The sequence below is a fragment of the Pipistrellus hanaki genome, assembly GCF_964339955.1.
Source record: "Pipistrellus hanaki genome assembly, chromosome: 16".
NCBI classification, from domain to species: domain Eukaryota; kingdom Metazoa; phylum Chordata; class Mammalia; order Chiroptera; family Vespertilionidae; genus Pipistrellus; species Pipistrellus hanaki.
The window spans coordinates 14,088,470-14,114,144 of NC_140518.1; the positions used below are offsets into that span (position 1 = coordinate 14,088,470).

Consider the following 25,675-nt stretch of genomic DNA (forward strand, 5'->3'; position numbering starts at 1 on the left):
CAGGCTGCCTCCTTTCTCAGTCAAGGTCACCCAGATGGTCTCAGTTTTTGAGCCCTTGGTAAATACTAATCTCCATGTCTGATATTCTCTCAATGAAAGGAATAGTTTTTTTAAAAATTTTTTAAAAATATATTTTATTGATTTTTTTACAGAGAGGAAGGGAGAGGGATAGAGAGCTAGAAACGTTGATGAGAGAGAAACATCGACCAGCTGCCTCTTGCACACCCCCTACCCGGGATATGCCCACAACCAACGTACATGCCCCTGACTGGAATCGAACCCAGGACCTTTCAGTCCGCAGACCAACGCTCTACCACTGAGCCAAACCGGTTTCGGCGAAAGGAACAGTTTAAAAAAAAAAAAAAAGCCATAAATATATTGTTAAACAAAAATGAACCAACTTCACTAATATTCTCTCTCTCTTAACTTCTTACGTTTTCATTCTAATATGGCAAAAAGGACATGCTTGTCCACCTTAACTCTTTCTCTGATGCAGGAAAATAAGCATCAAGTTGGAATACAAAACACAGTTCAAAAGATACTTGAAACTTTTGTGCCCTGAGAATAAAGTAAACAAAGGGAGAGGTGAGTGCAGTGACGGAAGGCTCTTTCTACTGGGCAGGTTCTGTCCATGTGCTGGAGGACGCGGCAGCCCTCGGAGCTCTGGCTGCCAGGTGGGGAGGAAGCGGCTGCTGTCGCCCCGGAGTGTTGGCTCCCACGCTGTGCATCAGGATTGCATAAGAGAATGCAGCAATGCTCTCCAAGGCAATACCCGTGATGCTCTGCAAGTGCCCCACAACCTTCAGAAACAGACAGTTTTTTATTACTAAACTATCTCAACATGTTTTAGTACACAAATTGCTTGGGCTGGTCTCTGAAGCCAAATATAAATGTTTTTGTTTCTCTGTATTTACAGAGAAGATTAAATCCAGACCCAGTGTTTGCCAGTAGCCAAATTTCATGAGGATGCATTTGCCCTGATGGTGTTAGTGTGGAAAGTTTCTACTAGACATTTCTCTGGGCTGGAGATGAGTTTTGTGAAAGGTGAGAGGGATATTTGGGCCTTGACATTTTCTCTCTTTGGGAGGATATATTTATTAGACTTTAACATGATAACATTATCATCATAAGGAGAACAAGCTGAATTTGGACCTCCGTTTCTAATTTTATAAGAGGAAAACTAGAGAACACTTTTCAGTCCTAATCTAGTTTTTCCTCTCCCAAATCCTGCTCATTCATCTTAATCCTGGGTCTTGGCACTTACCTTTTATAGTCTTCTGTTTTCCTTTAACTAAATGGGAGAATGCTTTCTATTAAATGAATTCTGACCATGCTGGTCCTGCTCAGTGATGCATACCTGGCTCCAACACGCATGGTTTTGGATGAATGCACTTGCTGCAATGATTCCTACTGCCAATAGCATGAAGTCTTCCTTCACTGAAACAAACTTTTCCCTGAGTGATTAAAACCATTATTAATTTTGGAGCTGAAATTTGATCTTCCAAATCTTAGGGTCATACAACTTCAATTGTTGATGTTGATCATCGTGGATTTTTTAGACATGGAAGGAAATGGTCAACTAATAGTTAATTGACCTTCCCCCAGCCTCCCCCAAATCACCTGGGATTTAAACATGAGCCTCCCGTCTGGTTCATAGGCCTTTTGTTGTTCCACCTGTCTCCCTAACAAATGTAATTGTGAGGCTTTTTACTATTCTGCTTTACAGTAATCAAACACTTTTGTCCAAGTTGCAACCTTGTGACTGGCTTTTATTCCCCGAGTGACTATAAAAGCAGTCAGGTAACCTCAAATTATAAACAGCTATAAAGAAAGAACTAGGAAATAATTACTTGAAGTCATTTAAATTTGGAAGTGAAAACATTTAGGGTTTTGCTGATTGGGCTCAGTCATCTGCATCCAGACAATAAACCGGACGTTAATTTGAACCAGATAACCTGTGCCGGTTATCTTTGGATTGGGTGCCTCGCCAGGTAAATTCCATTCCCCAAGTTCTCATGCTACATTCTGGACTCTGTTTTTGGAAGGAGCCTAGGCTGAAGGGGTTGCCTTACCCTTGTAGCTGACTGGGCGTGGAGTTCTCAATTGAAGCCCTCAGCAGGCTCTCATATATGGGTTCATGCAGAAGATAGACTAGGTCGAGCAGGGTTAGGCAGGTTGCATGCAGCTGCGTGGCTGGGACCAAACAGCCATTGTATCCTAGATGGAGTATGGGCATGGTAAAGGGTCTTTTCTGGTCATAATCACGGTTGTTATGCAACATAAAACTGTTGAGCTGCTAATGTGCTTCCTGGTTGTTTTGCTTTACTGTAAGAAACCTCTTCAGCTGGAGGTCAATTTTAAAGGACAAAGGGAAAAGTAGAGAAATCTCCATATACAATTTGAGTATATTTGTTTGTTCCCCTCTTATCTCATGCCTCTCCATAAAACTCCTGCAGTAAGAGAGTACCTCATGAGTCCAAACAAAGCCAGCTGCCGAGACCTAAGTTTCTTTTCCTGACAAGTACCAGAGAGCACTTCCCTCCCTCAGCCCAGGCTTCCTGCTGCTCCTCATTGGTGGGTTCTGCCCACCGCTCCTAAACCCTTGGGTACATTCTTACTGCCTCCTAGGGAAGACTCCCACGCACAGTCCCTGGCACACTTAATCAATTACCTAGAACCTCCAGGAGCATCTCCACATATGTCAAGGGAGTAGGCAGGTTGATTTGGAAGTTCAGAGACTTCAAAATATCAAGCTCTGACTCCAGCAGTTCTTCTTTAGTGTGCAGATATCCTAGAGCCTGGAGGAAATTCAGGACTGTAATGTTGCTGATTATCTGGGCAAGGAAAAACGGTGAGGGAGAGGAACGGGTGTCAGAATAAAGGTCATACATCTTGGCATAGTGTACAAATCCAGCCCATGCCTGCATCTTGCCTTTTCCCTTGGTAATTCCCTCTTACACTCAATGCTTGTCATATAGAACTTGCAGCTCTCAGACCCACCAAGCACCCCAAGCCTCTACAATGCTGTTTCCTGTATCTGGACCTCCTTTCCTCCCCCTTCTCTCTTCCTGCTTTTCTTAACTCCTCTCCCTCTTCCCTTAGGATCCACCCATCTTCCACAACCCCTCCCCCTTCAAGAAGTCATTTTCTCTAAATACACTTCCCTGACTCTCCAAGGCTAATGAGGTACATTCATAGCCCTCTGTACTGACACTAATCAGAACACATTATTTGCTTGTGTGTCTTCTCTCATTGGATAAGTTCCTTGAGAGCACAGACAATATTTTTTACCGTTGCAGCCATGGCACCTAGTGCAGCATCTGGCCATAGAAGACAATAAATATTTGTTGAGTGAATGATACTTTGTTATATACACATTGGGTAGTAATGTGGGAAAAATTTTTATCCTTTTTAAACATAGTAGTTTACCTTAATGCTGATATGTTGGCAATTCAGACATTTTATGCAAACTGTCCTTGAGTCCAAGGGGAAAAAAGGTGACCTGTATGAACAATGGCCTCTGTCCAGCAATTATACTTTGGAACAGAACTTCAGGCTATTTAATAACTGCCTCTATGTGACTGTGTGTGGTGTGTGTGTGGTGTGTGTGTGTGTGTGTGTGTGTGTGTGTGTGTGTGTGTGTGTGGTATGCTTAGGAAGCATAATCACATTCTGGAATTTCCACATGAGTAGTATCACCTAGCCGAGGAGTAGGTTTCTCACAGTCGCCTTTGAATGAGCCAGTTTCTTTCTAACACTCAGGTGCCCATGAGCAACCCCAGCTCCTTACTTTGTAGTGGAAAGACAGTTTGCTTGCCAGCTGAACACATGACACAAGACGCAGGATAAATTTGTTGAAAAGCTGCTCTTTCAGAGCCCTCCAGTTCTGAGGCACTGTCTTATCCCTTAGCTGGATTGTGGCTTGCCTGCAGATATTCTCTGTCTGCTTAACCATAAACCTAAAAAGAAAGGAAGGGGAGAGTAAATAACCCACACTCAAGCTAAAGGGTGTTTCTGCTTCAAATTATGCTACATCTTATCCTCAAAAAATACCAAGTGCCAATACCAATTGCTGGCTAAGAGGTTTACATTTGCACTAGAGGGTGCAAAACCTGGTCCCATGGTAAGGAGCAACTAGTACTATTTTGGGTGTGTGTTTGTGTGTGTGTGTGTGTGTGTGTGTTGTGTGTGTGTGTGTTTTTAAGATTTTGATATATTAGTCATTCTGAGAGGTACCACTACAAAGGCCTTATGCTCAGGGCTTTACCTTTCTAGGATTTCTACAGCCTGGTAGCTCACAGATTTCTCCAGACACCATTGTTCAGACAGGAGAAAAACAAACTCTGCCAAAACAGAAAAGAAGAGCCTAATTCACAAGGTGCAACCAAAACCACTCTGTGAACTCTTGGCGTTGTGTAAAAGCCATGATGGGGCCAAGGGAAGGGGGTCGGGAGGTGAGAAAGATGAGACTGAAACAACCCAAGCTGAGATTAGTTCCTTTTGCTGCCAATAGGCAGATCAGAGGCATGAAAAGGAGGCTGACTGAGTGCCAAAGACAAGGGCTTACCAAGCCCCCCTCAGTGACCCTGGAGCCTTCCCGTGGGTCTCAGCTGACAAAAGGCTTAGCCAGCTACACGCAAACACACCAGCTGGTCTAATTGGCCTCTACGCCATGCTGGGAGCCCTCAGCTTCAAGGGTGATTCTTGGATGGACACAAATCCGAACCCTTATATTCTGTCCGCAGTGGAATGTTGACAGGAACAGAAAGGTCCCTCCTGGAGCTACAGTTTTCTTTATAATACTGTTTGTTTAGTAACCACCCTCTGGAGAACTCCCATTGCTTTACAAACACGGTTCACCTTACAGCTGGACACCATCTCTCCACCACCGGTGTGTTTGGTAAATCTGCGGCGGCTGAGCCTCTCCCAGGAGCAAGCTTGTTAAGGTGGAGTGGCTTGCTTTGAAGAAATATCCTCCAAATCAGGGAACAGAGCCCAATTTGAGAGGTGGGGAGTCACTGGGAAGGTGGGAAGGGCAAGATACTTTGGCAAGATTTAAGGCTGCCTGTTTCTCTTTGAAAGAACCGCCCCAGATAGAATTTTATTTAGTTTGCAATATCATTAGAGGGCGGAAACAAGGGTAAATGTTAGTTCTCAATAAAGAAAGCTGCAGAACTGGGAACCTTGGGCACTGATCGGTAAAAAAGTACATACAATCAAATTACCATATGTCTTCAGAGAAAATTTAACTTTCTGTGGAGGGGAAAAAAAAAAAAAAAAAAACCTATAAAAGTCAAGGTAGTAGTAAAAAAAAAAAAAAGTCAAGGTGGCCCCCTGGCCGGTTTGGCTCAGTGGATAGAGCTAGGCCTGCAGGCTCAAGGGTCCTGAGTTTAATCCTGGTCAGGGGGCATGTACCTTGGTTGGGGGCACACACCAATGGGGAGTGTGCAGGAGGCAGCTGATTGATGTTTCTCTTTCATCAATGTTTCTAGCTCTCTATCCCTCTCCCTCCCTGTAAGAAAAAAAAAAATCAATAAAATATGTTTTAAAAATAATTTTTTTAAATAAATAAAAATAAAAAAGTCAAGGTAGTACAAGATAATTTAACAATCTACTCAACATACAACAGACATACGTGTATGTACAAAACCTTATCATTACAGAGACTAAAGCTCTGCTACCCGTGTCCAATGAAGTTTAAGCAATTAAGGTTTTTCGTGTGTGTGTGTGTGTGTGTGTGTGTGTGTGTGTGTGTAGTTGTTTGGTTTTAGTCTGAGTTATCTGGGCAATTGTTTCTATTTTCCATTTTAATTTGCCAAGAAAACTGAGCTTGGGTTACGTGGAATGGATGAGGGTTACACCCTCTCCCCTGCTGCTGGCTCCACCTCCTGCACTTACGAACATACTCAGATCGACTATTAACTGAAAAACCCGCCCCTTCTATTCTCTTAAGTGAGGGCTTTATCTAATTTCTTGAAAGCCTGGTTTATGCCTGCTGCTTCCACCTCATCATTCACTTCCTAAGTTCTGCCATTTGGCTTCTACTTTTCCCAACTTGCTGAAATGGTGGCCTCTGAGGCCAGCAAGTATGTCCAAGTTGTCAAACATCGCGGCCCTTTTGCTACCCTCATTCCTGATGTTCATATCGGTGAGGCATCTGAAACCGTTGTCATCCTTCTGGAAACACTCTTGCTCCCAAGGATCTCTTCGTTCTGTCCCTATCTTCCAAACCATCCCTTTCACTTCCTTCATCACTTTGCTTCAGACTCCAATTTCCTGAACACAAAATGTTTCCCAAGGAGCTGTCCTCGGCCTTCTCTTTTCTCCCTCATAGCTCATCCTCTGCCTCTGTAGTCTCATTATGGCCATAACTCCCAAACCTTTCTCTCCGGTTCTGACTTCTCTTACTTTTTAAACCGCCTGCCAGAAACCTTCCTCTAAGTGTTTTTACGAGCACCTGAAACTCAGTAGTTCAAAACCAAAGTCATTGTCCTTCCCAAACAGAAGTCACTCTTCCTCCCGTTTGGTGGTGTTGTTTCGTGCATGTGTGTGATTCCCTTAATGGCGCCCCTACGTTCCCAGTCTCCTGGGCTCAACTCTTCGGCATAGTCATCCTCGCCTTCTTCACTTCTTAAGTTCTTCCATTGTGGAACCTTATATTTTACCTCTGAAATGTTTTTAATTCACCCTCCCTTGTCACTCCCTTGGCCCTAAACTACGAGCACAAACTCTACTCTGATCCATCTTTCCCATCAGCCAAGATATTTTTCCTAAGGCCAAGGTTCCCGTCACATCACATGTTAAGACACTCCCCATGTTAAGACACTCCCCATGCTGTCTTGCTTTCCTACCAAGCCAGGTATGGACTCTGCCTTGGCACTCAAAGTCCCCCGTGGAATGTCTCCAAACTACGTTTCTGGTCTTGATTTCAACTCCTTTTCCACCAAAGTCCAGGGTGCTCTGGCCGACCTGGACGACCCTGTGCTCACACTTACCCTGAGCGTCCCTATTCCCATGGCTTCACTCACACGACCCCTTTACTAACTTAACCAACGAATGTCACCTTTCCTTCAAGGCCTGCCTCAATGCCATGGCACCTGAGGGCTCCTTTCATCCTTCCTACCCCCACCTCACCCCCTCACTCATTTTAGTTCCCCACAGGGGTCTTCAAACTATGGCCCGCGGGCCACATGCGGCCCGCAGAGGAGTCTGATCCGGCCCGCCAGGTTTTTTGGGCAGTGAGCGCAGCCAAGGTGTTACAGTAGGAATTAGTAGTTCATATAGTCCGGCCCTCCAGCTCTCTGAGGGACCATGATCTGGCCCCCACTTTAAAAAGTTTGAGGACCCCTGCTAGAAGCTTGGTTTTTTGTTTTTGTTTTTTTTATCTAGTATGTCACTTATTTAACCATACTTGTACCTAAGCATTTGCAGACTTGTCCTATTCTCCAAGGATTACATTCATGGTTTGAAAGCAGGGGCTATATTTCATCGTCCTATCCCAGGCAGCACGGATAATAAATGTACATTTGGAAATCAAGGGTAAGGTGCTGGTGTGTCTTATTCATCACTGTATCCCCAGCACCTGGCATGCAGCAATTTCTTTGAGTTAATAAACCACACTGAACCTCAAAATTGGTGCCTCAAAGACAGATGCCCCTGTTCCCCCCATCCCCCACCCCCCAAAACAAACAAACAAACAAACAAACAACAGCTCCCCGGCCCTGCGTCCACACCCACGATTCGCGTCTCCCGAAAGCTGCCCATCCGGCCCGCAGACTCCTGCACTGCTTGCTCATTCTGCTGGGCCAAGTGGAGCAGAGCGTCCTCGATGGTCTCTGTGGCAACAGCTCCAAACTGAAACTCGCTAACAGGGGCCAATCTTGGCCTCACTCGTCTGTCCATTTTCAGAAGCCTTTGTGGACACCCAGACGGCTCCCTGGACCCGTAAACCGATCTCCTTAGCTTCGCTCCAGAGCCTTCTGCCAACACTGGGCTCGTCCTCCTCTTCTGCGTGCCTGTCCTCGTCTCGAGTCTGAGGAAAACTCAGTTCCCACCGCAGCCTCGAGCTCGCCTCAGCCTTTTCCCGCCACAACGGCCGGGGAACCCTCAGCCAATCAGAAAGCACGTCCATTTTACGTCTCTCCCTCTCCCCTCCCCCCCCCCCCTTTCCCTAAGACCTAGAGCCGCGCTGCGTTGGTGAAAGAAAACGCGGACTACAACTCCCAGCGTCCCCCGCGGAAGCGAAGGGCTGCTATTCCCAGCAAACCCCGCGCCCCCCGAACTGCGAAGGGCGGAGCGGCAATATGGCGGCGCCGGGAGCTGGTGACCCCCTTAATGCCAAGAGTGGCGAGGCCCCTCTGGCCCAGCGCATTGACCCGACTCGGGAGAAGCTGACTCCTGCGCAGCTGCAGTTCATGCGGCAGGCGCAGCTCACCCAGTGGCAGAAGACTCTGCCACAGCGGCGGACCCGGAACATCGTGACCGGCCTGAGCATCGGGGCCCTCGTGTTAGCTATTTGTATCCGCTGGACTGTAGACTCGGGGAGACCGCATGTGGGGGCAAGAGAAGGGGAGCAGTGACGTGTAGGAGGGCAAGAGGGGGCTGGTGGAAAGAGCCTGATCTGTGAAAGTCTAACCGCGGAGCCAAGCGTTTAATTTACCTTCCGCTGTTATTTTTCTTTTTTAAAAAAAAATATATTTTATTGATATTTTACAGAGAGGAAGGGAGAGGGATAAAGAGCTAGAAACATGGATGAGAGAGAAGCATCGACCAGCTGCCTCCCGCACACCCCCTACCAGGGATGTGCCAGCAACCAAGGTACATGCCCCTGACCAGAATCGAACCCGGGACTGAGAATCAAACCCGGGACCCTTCAGTCCGTAGGCCGATGCTCTATCCACTGAGCCAAACCGGTCTCGGCTACGCTGTCATTTTAAGTTTCTATTTTATTATGACTAATTAAGAATAACGGGTCCGCCCTAGCCAGTTTGGCTCAGCCTGCGGGCAAGGGTCCCGGGTTTAATTCCAGTCAAGCGCACATGCCTGGGTTTGGGGCTCTATCCCCAGTAGGAGGTGTGCAGGTGGCAACCAATCAGTGATTCTTATCATTGATGTTCCTATTTCTCCCTCTCCCTTCCTCTCTGAAAAAAAAATAAACAACAGGTCAGCCACCAGCTTGGCTCAGTTGTTTAGTGTTGACCTATAAATCAGGAGATAGGGCACATGCCCAGGCTGTGGGCTAGATCCCTAATTGGGGGGCGTGCAGGAGGCAGCCAATCAATGACTCTGGATGCTATTTGTATCCGCCTGGACTGTAGATTTAGGGAGACCGCATGTGGGGGGCTCTGGATGGTTCTCCCTTTCCTTTCCTCTTTGAAGAATGAGTCAGGGCTTGGAGGAACAAAGGGCTACACAGATTTAGGAGGATGAGAGATTACCTAGGAAAAGGGAATGTGCCTGTTCCAAGTGGTTTCCCTAACCAACGTCCCCAGATGGTTACACCTTCTACTCAGTGTCCCAGGAGCGGTTCCTAGACGAGCTGGAGGATGAGGCCAAAGCTGCGCGTGCCCGAGCGGCGGCAAGGGCATCGGCTTCCTGATCCAGACGGGCACCGCACTTCTCTAAGCTGCTGGAGCCCCTTCACATGACCGATGATGCCCCATGACCTGTAGAAGCTGACGCCTGCTCACAGCATTGCTGGCCACCTTACTGACCTTGGACAATGATCAGCCCCAAGAAGCCAGGGATTTATACAGTTGGCCATCGTCAGAGGAACGTTGCCCACCTCACACTCATGTTTGTGGTAGTTGAACCCTTCGTATAGTTTGTTTTGGGGTGCGTGTTTTTTGTTTGTTTGTTTTGCAAATTATCTAACCTTGGCTGTTCCCAAATGCTCTGACTTTGTGGTTTATCCCCTTCACTTCCCAGGAGCCGGGAGGAAGGAGGACAAGAGGTGGGCTGTTGTGGGAGTGGGCGTGGCGGCTCTGTGCAGGGTGGGAGCCTGGAGGGAAGATGGGGTCAGATTGAGAATAAACCGAGTCATCTCTCTCGGAGTCAGGTGCGTGTGTTGGGGCTGACACTTCATGCTGGAAAGCTCCACGGGCAGTAGCTGCAGCACAGTGGCATTGCCCCAGGGAGCCGTAAATGTTTAACTAGAATTACTTTTTCCGTGAGATCTTTCCACCTGATTTCAGGGAGAGCTCACGGTGGGTCACTGGGCTGTTTTGAGACCGAACCACATCTTGGGGGAAGGAAGGTCACTCTGTCCTTTACCCTCCAACACCCTCCAACTTGATTGCCTGTCCCACCCCTGGAGAGAAAGGTAGATGAAGGGTGAGGGACAAACGGCTTTCATTTTTTTAAACTTCCACTGGGGCCTGCCTGTGCAGGCCTGAGGTGGGATCTACAATAGATGGTGAGGTGGATCATTGACTTGGCAGTTTCCTCATGAACTGCTGGCAGGAAGCCAGCAGGCTGGGCAGCTTCTACCCCTGCCGCCTCTTGTGAGAGGAGAGTCCCTTCTGTCCTCCCTTTCCAAACCCCATAGGCCTTTGCCCCCAGTTCTTACGGCCTGACAGATACGAATTTGGAGTCTGAGTTTTCCAGCATTTTTATTGGCTGCTGCTAATTCCGGTGTCCACTTGCCCGGCTGGGAGTGTGCCCTGTGAGAGCATCTGCGTTTGGGTGGGATTGCTTAGTGGTTGGGTCTTGGCTGGGGAGGTAGCAGGCTGCAGAACTGATTCTCTCTACACACAGCAAATCGTTCTCACATGTTTGGCTTTTCCCTATAATGAAACGGCACGCTCCACAACCCCTTTGTCCTTCTACTCCCTCAGTGCTGAGGTCTTCCTTGAAGAGTTGTACCGATTCGCAGATTCTGAGAGCTCACGCTCCATGGTGGGTCCTGGCGTGGGGGAGACAGACACATGGCTTCTATTCTGAATTCACTGGAGGGAAAAGAAAAAGCACTGTAGAAACCTCCGGGGTGGGAGGAGAGTGAAGCTACAGCCAGACACCATTCCCTGGACTCCCTCCCTTGGGCCCGCCCTCACCATCCTGCCAACATCCCCGGCGAATGTCACCCCCTTGCTTGCCCGCTGCTCCTGGGAGCCGGTGCTGCTGCCACTCAGAGAGTTCCTTCGTATGATGCCTGGGTGTAGGATGGGGAGGGAGAGCACTAGGTGAGGGAAGGGGAGGAGGGGGCTAGTCCCCCCAAACCAAGGGCAGACCCCCAGGGCCTGGAAGAAAGCTGCATCACTAGGGAAGAGGCCTGGCAAGATGGGAATCTGGCAGCTGCAGTCTCACCAGGGCCTGGGGGCTCGGAACGCTGCAGGCTGTTGCGTCGGGAGGTGGGGAAGCTACCCTTGGAGAGGCGGCGCTGGCGGCTGGACAGCATCGCAGCGGGGGCCACGATGCCCGGTGGGGGCTGCTTCCCGAGCCGGCTGTACAAGTCCTCGATTTCTTTTTTCTGTAGTGTCTGTAGTGCCTCCACCTCTGACAAGTGCCTGAGGATGCACCAGGAGCATGAGGGAGCTAGCCACACACTTGGCTCTCCCAAGTTCACTTCCTGTCCTCCACCCTCCCCAGACTCACTTCTGCCGAAGACACTGCAGCTCAGCCCAGAATTCCTCGTCCTCCCCACTGCTCTCTGACTCCTCACTGCTCAGACACAGGCTGCTGCAGGAGTAGTTTATCCACACCGGGCTGGGATGGCTCGGGAGTGGGGAGCCGTCCCCCACTTGGGGTTCCTTCCCACTGTCCCTTTCCTCCTCCACTCCAGCTCCCAAGCCCTCGGCTGCACGGTCACTCTCGGCCAGGGCCTCCCTGGCCTCGGGCTCGTCTCCAGCACTATCCTCTGTGTCTGAGCTTTCTGAGGTTAGCTGAGGGGTTGGAGGCTTCAGGGGATCGGGGAGCGTTGGGGATGTTGGTGGCAGGGAAAGAGGCTCAGCTGGTTCTTTGGATGAAGTCACTTGGAAACGCCCAACAAGCTGGGGCTTTCCCTCTGGAGAAACAAGGAAGGAGTCATGGGAGGAGGGAGAGTCATCAGTGGCAGGATATAAAATGGACTGAGGATAACGGGCAGGGGAAGATCAGTAGTCGGAGGCCTCACCTTCAGAGATAGGAGCCAGTCTGGCTTCACCCAGGAGAGGCCGAGCAGGATTTGGGGAGGCCTACAAAGTGTGGTCCATGAGGAGAGACATTACCCAGAATCAAGCCCCCTTAATCATCCCCCTTGTTTTCCTACTCACCTCACTCTCCAACTCAGCTGTCAAAGGTGAAGGCCTCTCCTGGCCACAGGGATCAAGGGGAGGGGGAGGGGGTAGGCTCGATAAGGGACCAGGAGGAGCTGGAGGAGACTGGGAAAGGAGCCCTGGCGAGGGGGACAGTAGGGACTGGGCCACAGTCATCACAGCCAGTGAGAAGGCACTAGCCAGAGAGAGGAGAGGGGCTGCTGTGGTGGAGGGGAGAGGAGAAGAGGGGGAGGAGCATGGAGGAAAAGAATGAGGCACAAGAGTGACCTGAGGACAACTAGGAGAGAAGGTAGGTGGAGAACTGGGGAGGAGAGAACCCTGTGGAAACTGAGAGGCTGGGATTGGAAACTGAGATGCACTGTGGGAGAATGGGAGTGGAGAGCTGGGGGGGTGTGGAGAGAGATTTGAAACCTGGGAAGAAATTGGAGAAAATGGGGAGGGGCTGGGATGATATGGGGGAGAAGTGATGGGGAAGATGGGACTTGGGAAAACAGGGGTTCCAGGAGAAAACAGGTCTCCAGGAGACAAGGGGGTTCCAGAAGACGATGGGGAAGTGGAGAAGGCTGCCCAGCCGCTATGCTCCAGGGAGGTGCCACTCTGGAACTCTGCTAGAGAGGAGGGTGTGTTGAGATTCCAATCCTCCATTCCCTGCACCTTTCCCTGGAGCAACCCAAGGTTTGGGGAGAGCAGGAACCGAACTCAGTACATACCACTGGATGGGTTGGGGAGGGGACCTGGGAGAGCAGGCAATGGTGCAGGCTCCTCCTGGGGAGAGAAGGGGCCCACAGTCACAGTGGGGAAGAGCCTAGACTTGGTGTCAGATGAGGGTTCGTAAGCCAGGGCTCATGGTCCTCTAGGAGTCCATAGAGCACATGTGTCAAACACAAGGCCCGCGGGCCAAATCCAGCCCGCCAGGCCTTGCAATGTGGCCCGCACCGCGCTGTCATCACTGCACTCCGCTGTCAGTTTATGACATTGTCAGTTTATGACTGTTCAGTAAACCATTCGGCCCGCGATTTAGGCTGGATTTTAGATTTTGGCCCCTTCTCTGATTGAGTTCAACACCCCTACCATAGAGGGATTTCAGGAATTCAGAAATGTATTTGCTTAAATATTTAGAGGTAAAGGACATGATGTCTACAACTTAAGTGATTCAGAAAAAATATATATACACACAAGGGGAAAAGAAAAAGCTAATGTGACAAAAACAATTAGCAAATCTAGGCTAAGAGTATCTAGTTCTTTATACAATTCTTGCAACTTCTTTCTGTAAGTCTGAAATTACTTCAAAATAGTAAGTTAAAAGGAAAGTATGCATTGAACACATTTTTCTAGAACAAGGCTTTCATCAGAGGCTAAGAGCCACTGTTTTAGGTTTCCAGCGATGAAGAAGAGTTATATCCAAGGCCAAGAGTGAGGCAGAGAGTAATGAAGCCTTGAGCAGAGAATAAGTTTCCCCTGGAGGTGCCCAAGGAGTCTAACCTGAGGGCTCAGGGGGTCTTCAGCAGCCTCCACAGGGCCAGTATCTCTCTTCAGCAGGGTCTCCACTCGATGGATAATCTCCCGAATCCTGCTCAAGAATCCAGCTCGCTCCGAAGGCAGAATGAACTCATTATATACCTGGCAAAGATCAGCACGAAGGGGAGGGAGGGTTCAGTTATCCCACTCATCTCTCTCCCCCTGCCCCATGTGTAAAAGCCAGCCTTTCACCCTATCGCTTCTGCCAACCACCAACCTAAAACAAGTACTTAATAAATATCTACTGTGTCAAGCACTGTATGATGTTAGCTACTTTTCTCTATAGCTTAAAGGAAAGTAGCTAACATTCATAGGATACATGTATATACCAGAGACTTCATATATCTTATCACATTTAACAACAGCTTTCTGGTTTCTTTATTAACACCCCCATTATAGAGTTAAGATAACCAATGCTCCAAGAGATTAAGTTCAGTGTGCCCAGATTTACTGGATTTGCATCAGATCTGTCCAAACCCCAAATCCGAGTTCTTTCCACTATTGCCTCACATTTTATGTGTTTTTTAACCACAATTTTTAAAAATGCTATTCCAAAGAGAGAGAGCAGGTCATTCTACCCCGAGACGACCTGGGGCAGTTGGGATGGTGTCACAGAGCTGAGCCTTGAAGGATGACTAAAAAAAACCTTTTTTTGAAGACCTACCATGTGTAGATACTTCTCATATATTATATCATATTATATCATTTCCCTTCTCATATGTATCATATCACATTTCATAGAACATTTTTGCAAAATAGGTGTTATCACCTACATTTTATTGATGAGCAACTGAGGTTCAGAAAGGTTATGAAACTTGCCCAAAATTTTAGTAAATTACAGTGAAACTTGAACTTTGTGACCCCTAAAAAAGCCCACTTTCATCCCCAACTTTCCCTCTCCTTTGATGACCTATCCCACCCTTTCCTCTGTTCCATGCTGCTCGTCAGGAAGAGAGGGGCAGTGTAGGCAGAGAGAACAGCATGAGTAATAGCTCTGAGGCATGAAGAGGCATGGCGCATTCACAAAAACAGTGGAGACGTAAGCACAGCTGAAAGTGCTGTGAATTTTAAAGATCATGTTCCAGAACATCAGATTTAATCTCAAGAGGATTATGCTGCAGAGAAGTAGAGGGTGACCTGGTAAGGAGAGAAGAGAGAGCAATGGCTGCTGGGTTCAGGGATGGGGTCTCTGTGGCAGTGTGGATCTGAGTGGGCTTGAAGCTCAGTAGAGAAGTTTCTCAGGCAAGAGATGAGAGACCCCTGAGCAGATAGAGGCAAAAGCAGAAAAGCACCCAGCTTTTTCCGAGGAGAGCTTAGAAACCAGGGTGACGGGAGGAAAGAGCCTGGAAGGGTCAATTAGCTTGATGGGAGGTGATAAGCTTGCATGCCAAGTGATATTTTGTCTCTGTCCTGGACACAGAGTGGATGGCATGCTAGAGGATAAGCTTTTCAGGAGAGAGGGCCGGAACCCTGACATTTCTCCCATTCCCTTTCCTCTTTCACCCCAGAGGCTGACAGCCACCACCCTCACTCCACCGAAACTGATTTCCCACAAAGACCTTCTCCTGACAAATGCCAGTGTGATCTTGCCTTAGACTTCACCCTATGCCACCTCCTTGAAACTCCTCCCTCAGTTTTTACTAACATCTTTCTGGGCTCCTCCTACTTCTCAGGTTCCACCTCTGTGTCTTTTGATGACCTATCCTCCCTCCCATTCTAGAACTGGGGGTATCCATGGAGACACACTCTCAGATCTTCTATGCCTCTGGTGTTGCAGGCCCATCTCCCTTCACTCTCAGTTCTACACTGATGACTCCTAAATCCACCTCTCTCTCTAGCCCTGCCTGACCCATATCCTGCTTCTATGGAAAATCTTACGTTGCCTGTCGGTTCTTCAATTCATTGTGACCCCTAAAAAAGCCCACTTTCATTCCCAACTTTCCCTCTCCTTTGACGATCTACTTCCAATAGTTCCTCCAAGCTACAAGTCACCCTTGATATCCCCACTCCCATAGCCACTCAGCAAATATTTATTGAGCATCTACTATGTGTACTGTAGTATGTCAATAAATTACAGAGTAATTTATTTTCCTGAAACGCCTCTTCCCTCCCAGATAATCTATTCTTTCCAGTCCTCACCTAGCTCCTTGTACCCACCTGCCAACTGGATTTCCTACCCGCAACCTGCTCCCATATCCCATGGCAAATTGGTCTTCTTAAAACCTATTCTCACCATGTTACACTCGATCTAACTCCCAGACCCACTCTACATGCCCAACCTCACTTCCAGGAGGGCGACTGGAACCCTTAATTCTAGTGTCTCCTACTACAGCTCTCCCAATGCCATATTCTAAGTCACTATCTGTTTCTATGCCTTTGCTTATGCAACTAAACATGCCATTTCCACCCTTCACTGCTATCCTTATGCATCTGCCAGAGCTTGCGTAGGTCCTACCTCTTCCCCTTCCTGCCCACAGCCCATCCTTTGCTTACAGCCACAGTATCACATGTCTGGCATGCACTTCACTGAAGCTCATGTGTATACTCTATGTTAGTCTCAAATTGCTCCAGCTGAGAATCCAAACCTCACTAAGTAAACAAATCTCTCCCAAAACAAGGTGTCTTCAGTGACACTATGCTGAGTGCCATCAAGAGCTTTAAAAAGACCTTTGCTGTTAGCTGGACGGAGGGGGAGTTCAGCACCAGGGAACATCAGGAGGGAGACTGTGGTCCCAAACCCAAAGACGCAATCCTCAAATTGCTCCCCCTCACCATGGCAGCCGCAATCTCTTCTGGGCTGTCCCCATCCAGATCAAATCGGAAGGTCACCATCTTGCTGTTGTGTGTCTGTAGCTGGCACTCAACCACTCTGTCATTCTGGTCTGAGACCTTCAGATTTAAATTCAGCAGAAGGGAGGAGGTCAAGCCCTCTGTCCTTATCACAGGTCCCCACCCCACTCCAACCAAGTGATGTGGCTGGATTGGAAATGAAGAGAAGCAGACCCTGCTCCCAAAATCTGGTATTAAAAACTGGCTGCCACTTGGGTACCAGTCACACACTGCTACTCCCCTTTTCTGGCTAACCTCCCCCATGTTCCTGAAAGTTCCCTCCTGGCCCATCTCCTATGCCTTCCTTACACTAGTGACCCGAAGGCGGGATCGGGGTCTTCGCCGGAGATTTCTCCCTAGGGGTCTCCTCATCCGTCCCATCCCTTCACCCATGTCGCTAAGGCCTGATGCTGCATCTGAGGCATAGCTACAAAAAAGAAAGGAGACAGAAGGTGTGTCAGCGTGGACACTGGGACCCCAGAGCTCCATATGCCTCACCCTAGCACCCCAACTCATATCGAAACTTACCTGTCTCCAGGGGAAAAGTCACTGCCAGGGCCAGAACGGGGAATAGATAGGGCAAAAGTCTGAAACAGGATATGGGTTGTTGAGATCAGAGAAAGATCATTATGGGGATCCAGGGAGACGGTTTCAAGGATATTGAGGTACTACAGAGATGGGATTAAGGAAGATGAGGACAAGAGGGGTGTATTTCCAGGGCCAGGGGGCGAAGTTATAGGGTTGGGTTTCACACGGAGGGAAATAGGTCATAGGCTTGGAATGGCTGGGAGCCCCCCAAGTGACCCCCTCTCACCGAGGGCAGGCAGAGATGGGACTCAGCGGGGCTGGATGGCACCCCCCTAGGGAGCTGAAGGGCAGGGTCTGAGGCATCCAGGAAGCCGGAGGAGCTGAGGTAGCCATCAGTCTCGCAATCCGCTGGTGGGGGAGGGGATCAAAAAAGGGGAAATAAAGGAGAGTGGTGGCAGAGGAAGGGGCTTGCCTGACAAGGCGGGGCCTGGAGTTGTCCAGAAGGAGCTTCCAGGTCTAGGTGTGGAAGGCAGGGTTAGTGACAGTGCTGCTGGGTTGAACTTCTGGGTGGGAGGCAGAGGCCAAGGGTTCTGGGACCTAGGTCCTCAGATCAGAGGTGACTTACAGGTGGTAGAGGAGTAGCTGGCATGGCGGAAGAGGAACGGCTGATGTTGGTCTGCCTCTGGCTCCTCGGGCTCAGGGGGAAAGGAACTGGGGAGACCAGGAGTCATGGGGACGGTTGCTGGTGGGGGTTCTGGCTCAGGGGGGAGGGCCTCCAGCTCCCTAGCTTTACGCAGCTTCTCACGCTTTCGCTGGATAGCAGCCACCCGTTCACGTACTGCACGGGCCACTGGCTGGTAATCCGCTTCACAGACTAAGCCCAGGGCCACCTGGAATAGGAAGGGTGAGGAACACCATTTGGGGACCCCCCTCAAAGACCCATCAGAACACTTTCTTGTGGCCTCCAGGATATGGGAGTAAGGGAACCAACATTTATTGATTACCGACTATATCTATTAACCGGCAACTCCTTATATTATCAAGGTTAAATCCTCCCCAATAACCTCCTGAGGTAGGTCTTATTTTTAGAAACAAGTGACCAGTTCATGGTTATACAGTAGGTCAGTTGCTCTCATTTGGGGGGACAGGGTTACATTTGGCACTACTTGGAGACTTGCCAGGCCGGCTGGTTCAATGGCTGAGCATCAACCTAAAATAGTTTACGGTTCGATTCCCATTCAGAGCACATGTCCAGTCAGGAGCGTGCAGGAAGCAGCTGATCAATAATTCTCTCCTGTTATTGATGTTTCTATCTCTTCCGCTCCCTTCCTCTCTGAAATAAAAAATATATATATATTTTTAAAATATTTGGATATTTGGAGACTTTATAGTTGTCATAACTGGTGGGAAGGGAGGTAGGTGCTACTGGCATCTAGTAAGTAGAAGTCAGGGATTCTTCTCAATGTCCGACAATGCACAAGACAGTCCCCAAAACTAAGATGTCAGTAGTGTCAAGGTCAAGAACTCCTATAAGTAATGTGTCAGGATTTGATCTCAGATCAGTGCTCTGAAGACCTGTTCTTAGGCCACATTTCAAACACTTTCTCGGGTTCTTGACCCAGACCCACATGGGTGAGCCCCATCCTTTCGACTTCTACTTTTCTATTGAGAATCTTATATTCTCTCCTGTCCCCCTAGGCCTTCCTAAACCAGCCCCCCCTTCTTCTTCCCCACATCTTTTACCTCCCATGTATACCGCTCCTGGTCTCCTAGTTTCTGTTTATCATCTCTTTATTCATCGCTGGACACATAAAGGAGGTGGGGCAGGGTCTGACTGAAAGGCTGAACAACCTGAGTGTAGATCCAGCTTTGCCACTCTGGCACCTCGGACAAGTTATTCAACCTCTCTGAGCTTTCATTTCCTCATCAACAAATCAAGATAAAATCTTTCCATGTCAGGGTTGTAACCATGATCAAGTGCATGTGAAAGTGCTCCAAGCTGTGTACACACGTTGGCTCTTAATGAGCGCCTACCACGTGTGAAGCATTGTCAGGGACAGAAAAATCAATACAAGGAGCTTTCAGTCTAGTAGAGGAAAAAGACAGAAATGCATCCTGGTGGAAAACAAGTCCCATGGTGGTGGGTCTTGGAACTGAGGACCTGCGGAAGTGAAAAGCAGCACTGAATTTTGACTCTAGAGCAGTGTTTCCCAAACTTCTCTCATGATGAGAATCACCTGGTGGAGTAGTTAAAACACAGATTCCTGAATCCCAACTAAGAAGTGCTAAACTAGAATTTTTGAGAACATATAGGTAAAATTGCATACCTAACTTAGTGCTCTGTATATAAAATCTGTCTTAGAGCACTAGTTAAGTATACAATTTTACCTATATGTTCCCAAAAATTCTAGTTTAGCACTTCTTAGTTGGGATTCAGGAATCTGTGTTTTAACAACTCCACCAGGTGATTCTCATCATGAGAGAAGGTTGGGGAACACTGCTCTAGAGAGGGATAGGCTTCCTGAAATTGACAGTTCTGAGCCTGGAGGAAGAAAGAGAAATAAAGAACCGTAAAAACAAGAGATGGGGGAAATTTTGTTGTTTTTTTTTTTGGGGGGGGGGGGGAGGATACAAAAAGAAAAATAAAACGATAATGGACAGAAAGGCATTCAGGAAACTGAATCAGCAGGAAAGTTGAAGTAAAGTAGGGAGGTTGGAGGACTCGGATGTGATCTGGAAAATAAAATTTTTAACGTATTGAACACAGGACTCGTGTGTGCGCGCGCGCATGAGTGTTAAGAAGAACGGAGCAGGAAGACATTGGCAGGAGATACCTAGAAAAGTGAGTTGGGCCCTAGCTGGTTTGGCTCAGTGGATAGAACATCAGCTTTCAGATTGAAGGGTCCCAGGTTCGTTTCTAGTCAAGGGCACATGCCCAGGTTGCGGGCTCCATCCCCAGTGTGGGGAGAGGCAGCCGATCAATGATTCTCGTTGCTGTTTCTAACTCTCTCTCTCTCTCTATCTCTCTCACCCTTCTTTTCTGAAATCAATATATATATATATATATATTTTTTTTTTTTTTTTTTTTTTTTTTTAAGAGTGGGTTGGACCCCTTTCCCACCACCCCAGGCTTCCCTCGCATCCGGACTGCAGGGCAGTCTGTCCTCCACTCACCATCTCCTGCGCCACCTCCTCAGCAGCATCCCGGCCCAACTGGAACAGGAACTCGATGGCCTGGTTATCCCGGGGGCGCCCTCCGCGCCGCGCGTCCTCCATGCGCAGCCAGAGCTTGAGGTCCGGCTTCTCGCCATCGTCCTCCTCCGCCAGCTCCACGTGCACACCACGCTCCTCGCGGAAGAAGGCGTGAGCCAGAAGGTCCTGGATGGTGAACCTGAGAGGGCGCAGCAGCAGTGAGCCGAGCCCCCCAGTTCCCTCTCCCCACCCCACCTCCCTCGCCGCAGCCTCCTGCCCTGCACCCCACCCCACCCCACCCCACCTCTCATTCTTATCCGTGCGGATGCAGCCTTCAATGATCTCCTTCACCTCGGGCATCTTCACCTTGTAGAAGCTGTTCGGCTTTGTGCCCTGAAGAAGGGGTTACATTAGCCTCAGGCTCTCTGCGCCCCAGTTTTCGGTTTGACACGTGTCCCCCTCCACACACTCCACCCACACATGCCCCGCCCGAGGGAGCAACATGCAGTCGCAAAAGCACAGCGACTGCTGCAGGGAGATTGGATTTCGAATCCCAGTCCCCCCACGTATCGATCATGTGACCTCAAACAAGTCTGCCTCGGCCAGTTTTCTCTTTGGTAAAAGAGCGGGCGAAATATGTGCCCTGCGGCTGGAAGGACCCGATGAGAGGCTGGAAATGGAATCGTTTGTAAACTCTGGGGAGTCTGCACACACATCCTTATTCTAAACAGCTTGTACTGAGGGAGGGTGTGTGTGTGTGTGTGCATCCACTGTCCTTCCGTGTAAGCCAGGGCATCTCTGTGTCCAGCCTGCTTTCATTCAGGGAAAGGGCACTGGCCAGGGGCTGGTGGAGACAGGAAAATGGGAGGGGCCCCGGAATGGCCCGCACCCCTCCTCTCACCGAGGTGACCTTGCGGTAGATCTGCGCGGCATTCTGGCACTCGGAGTAGGGGTACTCCGAGGTGGCCATCTCCAGCATGCACATGCCAAAGGCGTACACGTCCACGGCCTCGTCGTACTTTTCCTCGTACATCTCGGGGGCCATGAACTCCGGGGTTCCTGTAGGAGTCACAGCAGGCACCGGACTGCAGGGCCTACGTTCTGGCTTTGTCACTCCAAGCACACAGGCTGGGCAGTTCTCCAGTTGCAACCCTTCTCCCTTACCTTCCCCCATCCCCTCCCCCAACAGGCAGCTGGAGAGGGCATGCCACAGGTCTCCCCATTTCCCCCATGGTTTTCTTACTCTGTGGAGCTGGAAGGACCCAGCTGGGGGGAGGGAGACCCCAGGCTCTCTGCTGGCGCGGGGGGGGGGGGTGGTAGGAATGACAAGGACTCGCGGGGGGGACTCACCAATGACACTCTTGGCAAAAGAGGCACGCTTGAGGGTGGCCAGGCCCAGGTCCCCGATCTTGACGGAGCCCGTAGGGCCGGTGATAAAGACGTTGTCACACTTGAGGTCTCGGTGCAGGATGGGGGGTACCCGGGAGTGTAGGAAATGAAGGCCCCGCAGGATCTGGCGGCTCCAGCGCTGAAGGACGCGGGGCTTCATCTCGCGGAACCGCCGCAGGTATCTGGGGAGGGCGGAGGGCGTGTGGCCAGGGTTGTGGCGGGGGAGGGAGCCCTCCCTGGGAGGCTGCCCAGCCCTCCCCCCACCACTGCCTGCACCTTCTGCCAGCATCCTGCTAGCCTGGGTCTGTCTGCACGGGGACCCAGGGAGAAACTGAGCCAGGGGGTGTGGTACGTGGACATGAGGTTATAGGGCCGAGGCCAAGGTGCTGAGGAAGCACCGGAAGGGATGACTAACCGCTGCTGCCGGGTAGGGGGGGCGGGGGGGGGTTCCACAGAAGGAAATAACTGTGCTGCCTCTGAAGGATGAGTAGGAGTTCAAGGGTGAAAAGGGGAAGGGGTGGAGACTTTCCAGGCAGAGGGGACACCGTGCGCAAAGGCACGGAGACAGCCAGCCACGGAGCAGGGCGGAGGAGGTGCTGGGATTTGGTTTGTCTGGAATGCAGGCTGAAGACGGGGCTGTGAGTGAGCAGGTTGTGAATTGTGGGCTTTCTCCTGAGAGCTGTGGGAGGCCTTGAAGGGTTTTTAAGAATGGGAGTGATGCCGAAACCGGCTTGGCTCAGTGGATAGAGCCGTCCGCTTGCGGACTGAAAGGTCCCAGGTTCGATCCCAGTCAAGGGCATGTACCTTGGTTGTGGGCACATCCCCAGTTGAGGGTGTGCAGGAGGCAGCTGGTCGATGACTCTCTCTCATCGATGCTTCTAACTCTCTATCCTCTTCCTCTCAGTAAAAAAATCAATTAAAAAAAAAAAAAAGAATGGAGTGATAAGGTCAGATTTGCAACGAAGAGATAACCCCAGACTGCAGGAAGATAAGGTAGCTTGGTGAAGAGAGGGACAGAGTGGAGAGAAGTGGGGCAGGGGGGTGGGGGGGGGGAGAGGCCCTTTGAGGGGACTGCAGGTCTCCAGACCAGTGAGGGAAGTGGCAGTGAGGTGGGAGTGGAGATGGGAGACAGGAGGAAAACGTTGAAGACAGACTGATGGGGGAAGGGATGCACAGGGTGGCCAGAGAGGAGGCACCCACGTTTTGGCTGTAGCACTGAGTGGGCCTTGCCATTCACCACGGCAGACACAAAGGAGGGGTGGGTGAGAGACAGTGAGCCGGTGCTGGGCCTGGGTACAGGCTTGAGGAGCCTGGGAGACGTTCCATAAGCAGTGGGACCACCCACCACCAGCCCTCCCACCAACCACTGCCACCAGGCCGCAGAGCTCACGTCTTCAGCGTGCCCGACGTCATGAGTTCAGTGACCAGCACGATGCAGACCTGGCCCCTCACCACTGACTTCCATGAGTCATAGAAGCGGACGATGTTGGGGTGCTGGAGCCCCTTGAGCATCTCCACCTCCTCGGAGAACCGCTGCCGCTCTGCTCGAGACAGTTTCCGAGTCTGTGGGGTAGGAGATGGGGGGGTCAAGGTCAAATCTGGCCGGGACCCCCACGGAGAAGGGGTGGGGTGGGACACGGGGGCGGGGCGGGGCTGGGGAGGAAGGGGAAGGGTCGACGCTGTGGAAGGGGGCTGGGTCGGTGGGATCCGTGGGAAGTGGAATTGCTGGCCTAACGGGCTGCAGACCCCGAATTCCAGGTCCACCCCCTCAAGCTGCTCCAAGGACACGCCCATCCCGGGCCTGGGGCCGCCCCCCTGGACCCCCTGCTGGACACAAGCGACTTTATGCAGCCCGGTCCAGGAACCCTGAGCTCAATAGCGCCTTTGTGGCTGCCCTGGCGGGCCGCGGGGCGGGAGGGGGTGCCCAGGGGCTGGCAGCAGGCGGGCAGCAGGCGGGCAGACGGGCGGGCAGAGAATTGGGGCCAGTAAGGGGGTTAGCTTCAGAAACTGCAAACTGCTAGAAGCAGAACGGAGGTCGGAGGGCTGCGGAAGGAGTACAGTTAAAGGACCAAGGACCAGGTTCCAGGAGACGGCTCCCTACCCCATGGCTGTCCCGCCGCCGTCTCATCTCCCTCCTTCACCCCCACCCCACCCCAGTTTGGCCGCCTCTACTAGCCTGGCCTAGAGCCTGGGGCGCGGCACTGGCAGGAGCAAGGGGCAAACCCAGTGCCAGGGCTCCGGGGAGGACCCTTCCCCCAGGCTCTGTTCCCAAAATCCGAAGCTGCTGGCTCAGACTTAAAGCTCAGCGCCTTTGGGTCTGGAAAGGAGAGCCCAGGTAGGCAATGGGATGAGGAACCAGACGGGATTTGGGCCAGAGCTGGAGCTCCTTGTGTCTCCCTACCCCGACTGGGAGGTCCAGAAGGGGCCTGGGAGGGCCCCATCCTGCCACAAGAGCTGGAATCTTCTGGAAGTGGAGAGGACCCTGCCCCACCCTCTGGCCTCCATCATCCCAACTTCTTATAAAAATGCAGGGAGAGGGAACAGGAGGGACCAGGGTCACGCTGAGGGGCCCAGGACTTAGGGGAAGGGAGGGACCCCTGCAGGAAAGTCGTGAGGCCAGCCACCTTCTCATACCTCAGCTGACTCTCTACCCAATTCCCCATCCTACTCCCCACCTCTCAGGGCTGAGCATTGGGGTTTTAAAGTGAAAAAGTCCCAACCCACAGGGGAGCCACTGACACCACCGGCCTCAGTTCCTCTCTGCAGCCCAATCAGCCCGATCCATGGATCATCAGAGCCAGTGAGAGAAGGGGTGTCTGGCCATTTGACTGGAAAAACACATCCCTCCCTCGTTGCTGTCCCTCGGGTCTCCCAACCCAAAACCTCCAAAGGGTCCCATCCCGAGGTGCCACCTGGCCGCACCTGCAGCTCACACCAGGCCACCTCCACCGTGGTGTCGGTGTCCAGCCCGCGATACACCGTCTTGAACGAGCCACGTCCAATCTCAATGTCAAACTTGAGGTATCGGCCGTCTGGGGACGTTGCCACAGCCTGGGTCTCCGTGTCCTCCTTCTCCTCCTGCTCCCGCCGCCGGTCCTGGGCCCCGGCTTCGGGGGCCCTCGGCGGCTCCCGGGACCCCGGGCTCCCGGGGGCGCACGTGAGCTCGGGGCGCACAGAGTCCGCAGCCTTCGCCGGGGCTCCCCCGGGCCACGCGCCCTCGGGGGGCTCCTCGGAGCCAGGCGGAGGGTTCCTGGCGAGGTCGGGACCAGCAGAGTCCGGGGAACTGGAAGGCTCCAGAACGGGCGAGGTGGCCTGGGACCAAGAGCTCAGTAGCCCCAGGTCGACGGAGCTCCGGCGGCTGGGACGGGAAGAGCGCGGCCGGGGCTCGGCTTTCCCGGAGAAGCGACGCGCCCGGCGAGGCAGGGGCCCGAGGCGGGGCGGCCCGGTGGCGGCGAGAGGGGGCGGCGGCCGCAGGGCCAGGTCGGCCTCCGCCTGGGACATGGGCACCGCGGTCTCGGGGGCCGGGGGTGCCAGCATGAAGGAGGGCTGGGCGCCGCGGGGCGGGGAGCCGGCGGCCGGAGCAGAGGCGGCCGCCCCGGCGGACTGGCTGGGTGCGCAGCGCTCCGCCGAGCTACTGGGGCCCGAGCCCCCGGCTGGCCGCACCGGAGCCCCACCCCCGGCCCCGCCCCTACCCCCCAGGGCCGCCCCCTCCGGGCCGCCGGCGGTGTGGATCCCGGTGCACAGCCCTTCACCCAGCCTCCGCCCCGCCCCCCGAGCGATCTCCCCCTCTTCCCCCCAGACCCCTCCCCGCCCCGCGCTCCCGCCTTCAGCTCATTCCTGAGAGCCGGGTGCGAGGCCGCGGGGTGTCCTCCCGCACTCGGAGTGCGCAAACCTGTTTGGGGCGGGGACGGGGGGCATGACGCTGGAGAGGGAGAGGAAACGTGACCTCAACTCCCAGGCCCTAGAAA

General features: G+C 51.6%; 3 protein-coding genes across 5 annotated transcripts; 1 reads left to right on the forward strand and 2 right to left on the reverse strand.

The window, feature by feature from the left end:
- Window positions 1-344: 344 nt before the first annotated feature.
- Window positions 345-7,929, reverse strand: CNTD1 (cyclin N-terminal domain containing 1). The gene is made up of 7 exons (XM_084864062.1): window positions 7,734-7,929; window positions 4,268-4,343; window positions 3,791-3,959; window positions 2,672-2,834; window positions 2,073-2,217; window positions 1,358-1,454; window positions 345-800 (listed from the first exon to the last, which is right to left on the reverse strand). The coding sequence occupies exons 1-7, from the start codon at window positions 7,900-7,902 to the stop codon at window positions 612-614; spliced, it is 1,008 nt and encodes a 335-aa protein (XP_084720188.1). The 5' UTR covers window positions 7,903-7,929; the 3' UTR covers window positions 345-611.
- Window positions 7,909-10,047, forward strand: COA3 (cytochrome c oxidase assembly factor 3). The gene is made up of 2 exons (XM_084864073.1): window positions 7,909-8,517; window positions 9,492-10,047. The coding sequence occupies exons 1-2, from the start codon at window positions 8,304-8,306 to the stop codon at window positions 9,596-9,598; spliced, it is 321 nt and encodes a 106-aa protein (XP_084720199.1). The 5' UTR covers window positions 7,909-8,303; the 3' UTR covers window positions 9,599-10,047.
- On the reverse strand, window positions 9,492-25,448 carry WNK4 (WNK lysine deficient protein kinase 4). Of its 3 annotated transcripts, none has more exons than XM_084864046.1 (19): window positions 24,630-25,448; window positions 23,098-23,270; window positions 21,669-21,889; window positions 21,220-21,377; window positions 20,623-20,711; window positions 20,301-20,517; window positions 17,752-18,016; window positions 17,413-17,534; window positions 17,127-17,185; window positions 16,908-17,025; window positions 16,542-16,658; window positions 13,734-13,871; window positions 12,962-13,016; window positions 12,249-12,859; window positions 12,110-12,170; window positions 11,593-12,001; window positions 11,305-11,504; window positions 11,052-11,149; window positions 9,492-10,946 (listed from the first exon to the last, which is right to left on the reverse strand). In XM_084864046.1, the coding sequence occupies exons 1-19, from the start codon at window positions 25,242-25,244 to the stop codon at window positions 10,944-10,946; spliced, it is 3,729 nt and encodes a 1,242-aa protein (XP_084720172.1). In that variant the 5' UTR covers window positions 25,245-25,448; the 3' UTR covers window positions 9,492-10,943. The 3 variants fall into 3 exon arrangements, with proteins under 3 accessions (XP_084720172.1, XP_084720171.1, XP_084720170.1); XM_084864045.1 differs by having other exon boundaries at window positions 11,052-11,176; XM_084864044.1 differs by having other exon boundaries at window positions 10,817-11,149.
- Window positions 25,449-25,675: the final 227 nt, after the last annotated feature.